Genomic DNA, 12,153 nt, shown 5'->3' on the forward strand with positions numbered 1-12,153 from the left:
TGTATATTTATTGAGTAGGTGCTTATTATTCATATTCGTTGGTGGTATAGTGTTAATAATTGTACTCTTTATAAAATCATTTATTGTTTTTTATTCTCATTTTGTTGGTGGTTTTTGTGGCAGCATGCTTATTACCTACATACTTACCTGATTCGAGCATCCAGCGACGTCATCCAGACTCTCCGCCTCCTTCCAGCGATGCCGGCGTCTTCTCTTCCGGGTGTATGCGATGACGTCACCGGCGCATTGAGGATGGAGCGGTCGAGCCAGCGGCCGCCTCTCAATGCACCTGCGCCGATTGAAGACATGTACGGCGCAGGCGCGAGATTTGAAATTCTAACAGAGCCAGCAGAGAACGATTCCGTTCCCTGGCCCTGTCAATCACAATGCCGAGGGGGCGTCATTTCGATCGGAGGATGCGGCTGCTACCAGCAAGTAGCCGCCCTACTTGCTGGTAGCAAGGTAATTTGCATATTTTAAAAATCGATTTTTAGCAAATTCTACTGAACGAAAATCATTATTTTGCTTATGTATGCAGAGACCGCAAGTGTAGGGATTATTAGTAACCAAAAAAAAAACAAAAAACGGTTTAGTGGGGTGACAGAAGCCCTTTAAACAACGCTAGTGTGAAAGTAGCCTCTAAGGGTACTTTCACACTTGCGTTGTTTGATTCCGGCAGGCAGTTCCGTTGCCTGAACTGCCTGATCAGGCAAACTGTATGCAAATGCATGTAGTTTTTTCTGACTGATCAGGCATTTTTCAGACTGATCAGTCTAAAAAAATGCCTGATCAGTCAGAAAAATGCATTGCAATACCGGATCCGTTTTTCCAGTGTCATCAGGCAAAACGGATCCGGTATTCCCCCCCCCCCCCCTCATTTTTAAAGGTCTGCGCATGCACAGACCAGAAGGATGGATCCGGGATTCTGGTATTTTGAATGCACACAATACATTCCTATGGAAAAAAATGCCGGATCCAGCATTCAGGCAAGTCTTCAGTTTTTTTTCGCCGGAGATAAAACCGTAGCATGCTGCGTTTTTCTCTTTTGCATGAAAAGTCAAAATGACTGAACTGAAGACATCCTGAACGGATTACTCTCCATTCAGAATGCATGGGGATATGCCTGATCAGTTCTTTTCCAGTATAGAGCCCCTGTGACGGAACTCTATGCCGGAAAAGAAAAACGCTAGTGTAAAGACTTGCCGGAATCTGCATTTTTCCCCATAAGAATGTATTAGTGCCGGAAACGGCATTCAAAATACCGGAATGCTGGATCCGTCCTTCCGGCCTGCCCATGAAATGTGAAAAAAAAATACAAGACGGATCCGTGTGTCCGCATGACAAAACGGAGAGACGGATCCGTTCTTGCAATGCATTTGTTAGATGGATCCGGATCGGTCTCACAAATGCTTTCAGTCACATCCAAATCACACTGCCGCAAGTGTGACAGTAGCCTTAGGCAGGTTGTACAGCATTGTCAAAAAATGGTTGAAATAGTCGAGTAGTAAGTTTTTTTTTTTTTTTAAAAAGCCCAATGGCAATGAATGCAAAACATGCGTGACACTGCCCCGTTCTGGAGATAGGATGGACCTACATCTATTTGACAACCACTTTAGTAAGATACTGAAGAGTGTAGATAAAGAGGTCCTTATTAAAGGGGTTGAATACATATGCAATAAACCGCTAAGTCCAAATGTGAAGGCAGTGTGACTGTCCTCCGGGGACCGGGTAACACGCGCCTGCCCCGCACACAGGCGGCAGCGCTCAGCTGACTGCACATTATGACCACCACGTGTTTCCTGTGAGGGCGGGGCCAGGCGCGTGACAGCCAGTCTCCATAGAAGCACCCAGTCTGGGATAGGCGGGGCGGGCGGAGGTCGCTCGGTGTCATGTGATCACGTCTCGTCTCACAAGCGTTGGTTGGTGTCGTGCAGCTGCAGCCTCCGCCTTGGTGTAATGGATTTCCTATTAGGCAACGCGTTCGCGACGCCGGTGGGGCAGCGGATCGGTGAGTGTTCAGCGCCAGGACTTGTACGGTGTAGCGCGGACGTTAGTTGTTTTACGACCACTTGCTCTTTGCCATTCAGCCAATGGGAAGTTTCGTAACATTAGGGGCTTAGCCTATTAATGCTAGTTTAATGGACTTGTTTGACCAATGGAGAGCCAGATGGTTAAGCGGCCGACCAATCAGGGTGCAGTCCGACCTGTGCGACTTGTTTTTTGACCAGTGTAGTGCAGGCAGTTCTTCTTGTGGGCGGGGCTACGTGCTGCCCCACTTCTTCACTGCCCCGTAGTAAATATGTAGAAGTTGTAGCGTCTCCTTCAGTCTGGCGGAGGTCAGTCAGGCAGCCCTGAGCCACCGCGCCCTGAAGTCTTAGTGATTTTCTTTGCCAATTCTTAAAGGGATGTTCCATTTGAAAACTATTAATGACTCGTGAGGTGTAAAACTTACAAAAAGTGTTTACCTATATATTTATATTAAGAAAAATGGCAGCACAGACATAAATGTTAAAGGTGTACGAGTGCAAAGTCCAATGGGAATGAGCAATTACCCACACATAAAAAGGGCAGCACAAACCTTTTTATTCACCCAGTAGTACAGCGACGTTTCAGCTCAACAGTAGAGTCTTTCTCAAGCAAGGAAAAGGACAAAGTGCACAAAATATACCGTATCCCTTACATAATGAAGTGCACGATTACATCATTGATAAGTGCAAACAAAAATTTCATAGTAAAATCTCAATATTACATTCTGCATGATTACATGATAAAAAAAACCTCTGTGTAATACAATTAAGGGTACTTTCTCACTAGCGTTTTTCTTTTCCGGCGCTGAGTTCCGTCCTAGGGGCTCAAATCCGGAAAAGAACTGATCAGGCATATCCCCATGCATTCTGAATGGAGAGTAATCCGTTCAGGATGCATCAGGATGTCTTCACTTCAGTCTTTTTGACTGATCAGGCTTTTCAGAAAAACGTAGCATGTTGTATTTTTACCTCTGGCCAAAAATCCTGAACACTTTGACTGAACGCCGAATCCGGTCTTTTTCCCATTGACTTGCATTAACGCCGGCGGCATGTGTTCAGTCAAACCGGATCCGGCTTTCGCATCACACCATATAGCACACGCATATTTCGGCGTGCCGGAAGCATCACTGCGCATGCCCCCGGGTTGCGTTCACTCGAATCCTAGCGTTACCACGTTGAGCGACGCATAGCGCATGCGTATAAGTACACAACAACTCCGTCCACCATATTGGTGAAGGTAAAATATCAACGCATGCTCAAACCAACTTGGGGCAAGACTATCGGCCATATTCCTTATTGGCTGTACGCATTCTTCTTAGTGGACTCAATAAGGAGCACTCAGAGTCCATTTTATAACTGCATATGTCAAAGTGGACCTGAAGGATACGTGGAAGCATGCTAACTAGAACGCCTCCACATCTCCAATAGGTGACCAAACAGATGTCCCCACGTCAGTGGAGCATCCGCTATAGGACCTGTGTGAGGAGACCTATAGCGGATGCATATATATATATATATATATATAAGTGGTGATGTGTACAGTATAAGTGCTGGGAGGCGTGTATATCCCACCCAGATAGCTGGGTGAGATAACTGAAATCCAGAAAGCTGCAGTGGTTTCAGCAAAGTGTAGTTTGCTGAGACCGTTTTGTCTAAATGTTGTTCTGGACTGGATTTCCCGTGGACTGGGGGATAGGTTTGGTAGTGGGATCTGCCAGTCCCACACCCTTCCACTATATGTATTGTGTTTTGCCGGAGGTGATCACAGGTGAGGCCTGCTGCTGTTATCAAGGGAGGGATAAAACAAGTGTGTGAGAGTGACTTGGAGGAAGAAAGGCTGAGGAAGCATGAGAGTCTTTGTGTGGTCTCAGCCAGGAGGCCTGAGGGGCCATGAGTAGTGTTGCGCGAACTTGTGTTTTAAGTTCGGTGTCTAAAGTTTGGGTTTTTGAAGAATCGCGTTATGGATTCCGCTACCACGGACCATAAGTTGAGCTCCAACTTAGTGTTTTTTATGGACCATAACTTGGTCCATGGTAGCGGAATCCATAACGTGATTCTTTGATAACCCGACGCCGAACTTCAAACATAAGTTTGCTCAACACTAGCCATGAGGCTTTGTAAAGCCTGAAGTTTGGGGGGAGCCCCCAGCGATGCCTATGGAAAGAGGGTCGCATGGTCAGAGTCGGGATGACTTCTGGACCATCTCCCCCCCCCCCCCCAAGGGTGCTGGTGTGGTCACAGCCTGGAGGCTGCGGGACCGTATATATGGCTGAGGAAGCCGGATCTAATCCTGTGTGTAAATGGCGCTCTATAGGTGAAGTAGAAACAACACGTGTATTAGGTAGAGCCCAGACGGGCAGGTGTTTATTTATGATGTGTGTGATGTTGCTGAAGTGCCAAAATAAAGCATTTTTTGGACTTTCTTTTGGAAGTCTGTGATTGCAACCCCCTGAGAGAGAGAGAGAGAGCGATCCCTTACTAATATATATTGATCTGCAGACAGAAAAGCTGGTGTTAGTAAAAGCTTGTGTTTTGCTTAAAGGGTTTGTTTCACTAGGACAGGGGTCGACCTCTGGCACACCAAGTGTTGTGAAACTGCAACTCCCATTGTGCACACTTGATCGTCTGTTGTTAGAACTTAAAGAGGACCTTTCACCGATTCTTACCCTATGAACTAACTATACCGACATGTAGAGCGGCGCCCGGGGATCTCACTGCACTTACTATTATCCCCAGGCGCCGCTCCGTTCTCCTGCTATGCCCTCCGGTATCTCCGCTCACTAAGTTATAGTAGGCGGAGATACCAGTCCCTAAGTTATGGTAGGCGGAGTCTGCCCTAGCGCTGGCCAATCGCAGCGCAGAGCTCACAGCCTGGGAGGTTATTTTCTCCCAGGCTGTGAGCTCTGCAATGCGATTGGCCAGCGCTAGGGCAGACTCCGCCTACCATAACTTAGGGAACGGAGATACCGGAGGACATAGCAGGAGAACGGAGCGGCGCCCGGGGATAATAGTAAGTGCAGTGAGATCCCCGGGCGCCGCTCTACATGGCAGTATACTTAGTTCATAGGGTAAGAATCGGTGAAAGGTCCTCTTTAAGTGAATGGAGCATGCTGGGAGTTGGTTTAAGGCAGCTGGAGTGCCACTGGTTGCTGACCGCCAGTCACCATAAGCCCTGCAGTCCTAACTGTATATTTGTAGTACAGCATGCTGCCACTCAAATGGTCACCCAAGGAATGCATGGGTGTACTTGGCCCTCCGGAATGGGAGCCGCTCATACACAGGGCCCAGAGTGGAGGATTCACTGTGCCTTTATAGGGTATATGGAGAGGGTTGAGACTAGAATGGAGTTGTTACAATGAGGTCCTCCCCCTGGAGTCAGTAATCTAGCCTGTTCAGTGTAGAGCAGGCTAGAATGGAGTTGTTACAATGAGGTCCTCACCCTGGAGTGAGTATTCTAGCCTGTTCAGTGTAGAGCAGGCTAGAATGGAGTTGTTACAATGAGGTCCTCACCCTGGAGTGAGTATTCTAGCCTGTTCAGTGTAGAGCAGGCTAGAATGGAGTTGTTACAATGAGGTCCTCACCCTGGAGTGAGTATTCTAGCCTGTTCAGTGTAGAGCAGGCTAGAATGGAGTTGTTACAATGAGGTCCTCACCCTGGAGTGAGTATTCTAGCTTGTTCAGTGTAGAGCAGGCTAGAATGGAGTTGTTAGGAGGAGGTCCTCCCCCTGGAGTCAGTATTCTAGTCTGTTCACTAGAAAGCAGGCTAGAATGGAGTTGTTAGGAGGAGGTCCTCCTGTTCTTCATGTTACTTAATAAATTCTTTGCATTCTTAATTCTGGAAACTGTTTTACTAGATTTATGAATTTCCTATATAATTTTTTCATATATATTTTTATCGATGCAATAGAAAAAATTCCATTCTGCTTGTTTTCACAAATACATAAAAATAGAACTAAGGGGTCATTTATTTTCAAATATATACGACCTTTTGGTGTATTTTTGGTGCAGATTTTTTCGCAAAGGTGATTTGCGGCAAAATCTAAGACTTCTTCCCCTTCCAAGTCACTTACACCAGTTCTAAATAAGGAGGAATGGCGGGAAAGGGGTGGCCCGACTGGTTTATAATTTCCTACACCAATGATGTAATTCTAAGCCGACATGATCAAATTCAGAGTTTTACAGTTGTGTTCACACAGCGCGGCCATTTTCTGTTAACACTCTCATTAATGGCTGTGTGGTTTTGCCAATAAAACACACAAGTGTCAATCAAAATGCCACTTCTAAAACCACGCCGACCACATGAGCACACCCTTCATGTATTTTAATTTCACAGTTTTATCTGCCACAGCCGACTAGATTAAGGACTTCTCAGAGAGGATCAATATTAACTCAATAAGCCACAGCAAATACAGGAGGACCTCCTTCTGCCCACTCCATTCTAGCCGACTCTGTATAGAAAAGACTAGGTTACTGACTCCAGGAGGAGGACCTTCTTCTAATATCTCTACAGCTTATATTACTGATAGTAGAGGAGGACCTCCTTCTAACACCTCTACAGCTTATATTACTGATAATAGAGGAGGACCTCCTTCTAACACCTCTACAGCTTATATTACTGATAATAGAGGAGGACCTCCTAACAACTCTGCAGCTTATATTACTGATAATAGAGGAGGACCTCCTTCTAACAACTCTGCAGCTTCTAGCAATGATAATAGAGGAGGACCTCCTTCTAACAACTCCATTCTAGCTGATTCTATAGTGAACAGGCTAGATTACTGACTCCAGGAGGAGGACCTCCTTCTAACACCTCTAAAGCATATCCTACTGGCTCCAGGAGGCCCTCCTCCTAACATTCCTATTCTACCATATTACTGGCTCCAGAAGGAGAACCTTATTTCTCCCACTATTCTAATAAGGGTCCATGCACATAAACATATGCCATCTGAGATATACAGTCCGTGAGCAGGGCATATGTCCCAGAGCGCATAGCTTCATAGTTTACTATAATGCAGTGCACATCGAGCGACCCGCGGGACTACCGTCCCAGACTCGTATTATCATGGGACATGATTGATGCCGCTCTGGGACATATGGCCTGCTCATGAACGCTATGTCTCGGAAGGCACACGTCTGTGTGCATGGGCCCTAACATGCAGTTGTGAGGAGGAGGTCCACACTTTGTAGTCAGTAATATATTAGAATGGAGTTGTTAGCAGGAGGTCCTTCTCTATTATCAGTAATATAAGCTGTAGAGTTGTTAGTAGGAGGTCCTCCTCCTGGAGTCAGTAATCTAGCCTGTTCACTATAGAATCAGCTAGAATGGAGTTGTTAGAAGGAGGTCCTCCTCTATTATCATTGCTAGAAGCTGCAGAGGTGTTAGATGGAGGTCCTCCTCTATTATCATTGCTAGAAGCTGCAGAGTTGTTAGGAGGTCCTCCTCTACTATCATTAATATAAGCTGGTGGAGAGATGTTAAAAGGAGGTCCTCCTCCTGGAGTCAGTAATCTAGCCCGTTCACTATAGAATCAGCTAGAATGGAGTTGTTAGAAGGAGGTGCTCCTCTATTATCAGTAATATAAGCTGTAGAGGTGTTAGAAGGAGGTCCTCCTCCTGGAGTCAGTAATCTAGCTTGTTCACTATAGAATCAGCTAGAATAGAGTTGTTAGAAGGAGGTCCTCCAACTGCGGCCCTCCAGCTGTTGTAAAACTATACCTCCCATAATGCCCTGCTATAGGCTGATACCTGTAGGCTATTCGGGCATGCTGGGAGTTGTAGTTTTGCAACAGCTGGAGGGCCGTAGTTGGAGGATGCCTGTGTTAGGAGGTCCTCCTCTATTATCAGTAATATAAGCTGTAGAGGTCAGAAGCCAGTAGTATAAGCTGTAGCGTTTTTAGAAGGAGTTCCTGCTCTTGGAATCATTGTTCTAAAAAAGTTTCCTTGAGAATGTAAAGAATTTAATATCAAGAACAGGAGAACCGCCTCCTCACAACTCCATTCTAGCCTGCTTCATAGTTAGTGAGCAGACTAGATTTCTGACTTCGGGGGGGGTTTACGGGACCTCCTAACAACTCCATCCTAGTCTCAGTATTCTAGCCTGTTCAGCGTGGAGCATGCTAGAATGGAGTTGTTAGCAGGAGGTCCCGTAACCCTCCCCCCCCCCCCCAAGGTCATAAATCTAGCCTGCTCAATAACTATAAGGCTAGGTCTACATGACGACATTTGTCGCGCGACAAATAGGGCGCAACATTTGTCGCGCAACATTTTGTTGCACCAATGTCGCGCGACAATTTTTATAATGGCAGTCTATGGTGTCGCACTGCAACATGCGACATGCTGCGACTGCGACGCAACAGTCGCAGAAAAATCCATCTCGATGGATTTTCTGCGACTGTTGCGTCGCAGTCGCAGCATGTTGCAGTGCGACACCATAGACTGCCATTATAAAAATTGTCGCGCGACATTGGTGCAACAAAATGTCGCGCGACAAATGTCGTCGTGTAGACCTAGCCTAAAGCAGGCTAGAAAGGAGGAGGAGTTGTTAGGAAGAGGTTCTCCTGTTCTTGATGTTATTAAATACCTTACATTCTCAATTAAGTAAATAGTTTTACTATTAAGAATTTACCTTTATTATTTTATTGTATATTTTTTCTATGCAATCTGATGCCACTGAGTGTTTGATATCCAAAGCTTGTCTTCATGCTGCAGATATCAAAAACTGATTAAAAACCTTTCCATAGAAAAGAGCCTCACTCCCCACCATTTTCTTTGATTTCACATAAAATGTTATACGAATGTAGTGTGAGGCGGGTGTGCAGTTGGCCTCCTCTACCACCTCACCCTCCATTCCTGCCAATTTTCAGAGCTCTGGTTACCATGTAGTGGGCAGAAGAATATGTGGGTGTTCTGTATGGGCCCTATTGCAATTTGATATATATATATTTTGGTGATGTGAACTTGGGGGTGTATCTCACCTGGTGGTTCAGTCTCACTGGGTGAGGTAGCTGAAATGCAGAAAAGTACTGCATCAGTAAGGCATAGCTTGCTGGAGATTGGTTAAAGTTGTATGGGCTGGATTTCTTTGGACTGGGAGTCAGGTTGGTAGCGTGAAACAACTGAAAATATGTCATATTCTAGGTTCTTCAAAGTAGCCACCTTTTGCTTTGATTACTGCTTTGCACACTCTTGGCATTCTCTTGATGAGCTTCAAGAGGTAGTCCCCTAAAATGGTCTTCCAACAGTCTTGAGTTCCCAGAGATGCTTAGCACTTGTTGGCCCTTTTGCCTTCACTCTGCGGTCCAGCTCACCCCAAACCAGCTCGATTGGGTTCAGGTCCGGTGACTGTGGAGGCCAGGTCATCTGGCGCAGCACCCCATCACTCTCCTTCATGGTCAAATAGCCCTTACACAGCCTGGAGGTGTGTTTGGGGTCATTGTCCTGTTGAAAAATAAATGATGGTCTAACTAAACGCAAACCGGATGGAATAGCATGCCGCTGCAAGATGCTGTGGTAGCCATGCTGGTTCAGTATGCCTTCAATTTTGAATAAATCCCCAACAGTGTCACCAGCAAAGCACCCCCACACCATCACACCTCCATGCTTCACGGTGGGAACCAGGCATGTAGTGTCCATCCGTTCACCTTTTCTGCGTCGCACAAAGACACGGTGGTTGGAACCAAAAATCTCAAATTTAGACTCATCAGACCAAAAGCACAGATTTCCACTGGTCTAATGTCCATTCCTTTATATTATACACTGCTCAAAAAAATAAAGGGAACACTTAAAAAACACAATGTAACTCCAAGTCAATCACACTTCTGTGAAATCAAACTGTCCACTTAGGAAGCAACATTGAGTGACAATCAATTTCACATGCTGTTGTGCAAATGGGATAGACAACAGGTGGAAATTATAGGCAATTAGCAAGACACCCCCAATAAAGGAGTGGTTCTGCAGGTGGTGACCACAGACCGCCTCTCAGTTCCTATGCTTCCTGGCTGATGTTTTGGTCACTTTTGAATGCTGGCGGTGCTTTCACTCTAGTGGTAGCATGAGACGGAGTCTACAACCCACACAAGTGGCTCAGGTAGTGCAGCTTATCCAGGATGGCACATCAATGCGAGCTGTGGCAAGAAGGTTTGCTGTGTCTGTCAGCGTAGTGTCCAGAGCATGGAGGCGCTACCAGGAGACAGGCCAGTACATCAGGAGACGTGGAGGAGGCCAACAACCCAGCAGCAGGACCGCTACCTCCGCCTTTGTGCAAGGAGGAACAGGAGGAGCACTGCCAGAGCCCTGCAAAATGACCTCCAGCAGGCCACAAATGTGCATGTGTCTGCTCAAACGGTCAGAAACAGACTCCATGAGGGTGATATGAGGACCCGACGTCCACAGGTTGGGGTTGTGCTTACAGCCCAACACCGTGCAGGACATTTGGCATTTGCCAGAGAACACCAAGATTGGCAAATTCGCCACCGGCGCCCTGTGCTCTTCACAGATGAAAGCAGGTTCACACTGAGCACATGTGACAGAGTCTGGAGACGCCGTGGAGAACGTTCTGCTGCCTGCAACATCCTCCAGCATGACCGGTTTGGCATTGGGTCAGTAAAGGTGTGGGGTGGCATTTCTTTGGAGGGCCGCACAGCCCTCCATGTGCTCGCCAGAGGTAGCCTGACTGCCATTAGGTACCGAGATGAGATCCTCAGACCCCTTGTGAGACCATATGCTGGTGCGGTTGGCGCAGGGTTCCTCCTAATGCAAGACAATGCTAGACCTCATGTGGCTGGAGTGTGTCAGCAGTTCCTGCAAGATGAAGGCATTGATGCTATGGACTGGCCCGCCCGTTCCCCAGACCTGAATCCAATTGAGCACATCTGGGACATCATGTCTCGCTCTATCCACCAACGTCACGTTGCACCACAGACTGTCCAGGAGTTGGCAGATGCTTTAGTCCAGGTCTGGGAGGAGATCCCTCAGGAGACCGTCCGCCACCTCATCAGGAGCATGCACAGGCATTGTAGGGAGGTCATACAGGCACGTGGAGGCCATACACACTTCTGAGCCTCATTTTGACTTGTTTTAAGGACATTACATCAAAGTTGGATCAGCCTGTAGTGTGTTTTTCCACTTTAATTTTGAGTGTGACTCCAAATCCAGACCTCCATGGGATGAAAAATTTGATTTCCATTTTTGTTATTTTTGTGTGATTTTGTTGTCAGCACCTTCAACTATGTAAAGAACAAAGTATTTCAGAAGAATATTTAATTAACTCAGATCTAGGATGTGTTATTTTTGTGTTCCCTTTATTTTTTTGAGCAGTGTATATATATATATATATATATATATATATACACACACACACACACACACACAAAAATTAAAGTCACATACTTGATTTATTAAATATATGCTTTATTTAAAAACTTTTCAATAAATCCCATTTGTCCTGTGTGTGCATAGATATAACTGCAGGGCGTCTGTATATCTGAGAACACTGCACCTTAATGTAAATTGTTGACATGTTCTGAGAGACCAATAATAAAATTTAGTTGTCTATTTTCAGCCACCCAAAACCAAAGAGAAAAAAAGTGAGAAACCGTTATTAAAGTGTTTGTTACCTACATTTCAGAACCATTTACAGTTTTATACATTAAATACAGACTTGCATATGAAAAAAGTTATGCCACTTTCACCAATTTGATCAGTTTGTTTACCTACAAGAAATAAAAAATAAAAGTTAATGATACTTTAAGTATATAAAATTGGCTATTTGCCTCTTGTTCCTGGTAACCCTGCCTCCATACGCAAGACAGCTGAAGTGACTGAAATATGAGGGATGTCGTTTTTAAACCAAGTGCATGTAGGCCAAGTTCAGTCGCTGTATTCACAGTGCGCTTATCTGGTCTGTAATAAACTTTCAGGCTGTTTGCTACTTCAGCGGGTAAAGTAGGGCGGCCAGAGGTCCAGTTTTAGGCTCCCTGTCCTCCGTCTGACGGGCCTGAATGGACTCAGCTCCCTCTCATACAGCAGCCCTGTGCAGGGAGAGTCACCATCTCTCCACAGCAGGTGACATGAAGTTTATTTTGTATTGGCTGCGGAATCGGAGGGAGTATTGCCTAACATGGTCAGGT

The 12,153-nt window shown here is 45.8% G+C and overlaps 1 protein-coding gene across 1 annotated transcript in view; it reads left to right on the forward strand.

The window, feature by feature from the left end:
- Positions 1-1,656: 1,656 nt before the first annotated feature.
- The window catches only part of TOM1 (target of myb1 membrane trafficking protein), a 126,866-nt gene continuing 116,369 nt past the window's right edge, over positions 1,657-12,153 (forward strand). The window contains exon 1 of the mRNA XM_040407022.1: positions 1,657-2,008. Within this exon, the coding sequence (XP_040262956.1) occupies positions 1,957-2,008 (52 nt within the window). The 5' untranslated portion in view covers positions 1,657-1,956. The remainder of the gene's footprint in view (positions 2,009-12,153) is intronic.

The sequence above is a fragment of the Bufo bufo genome, chromosome 9 (assembly GCF_905171765.1).
Source record: "Bufo bufo chromosome 9, aBufBuf1.1, whole genome shotgun sequence".
NCBI lineage: Eukaryota > Metazoa > Chordata > Amphibia > Anura > Bufonidae > Bufo > Bufo bufo.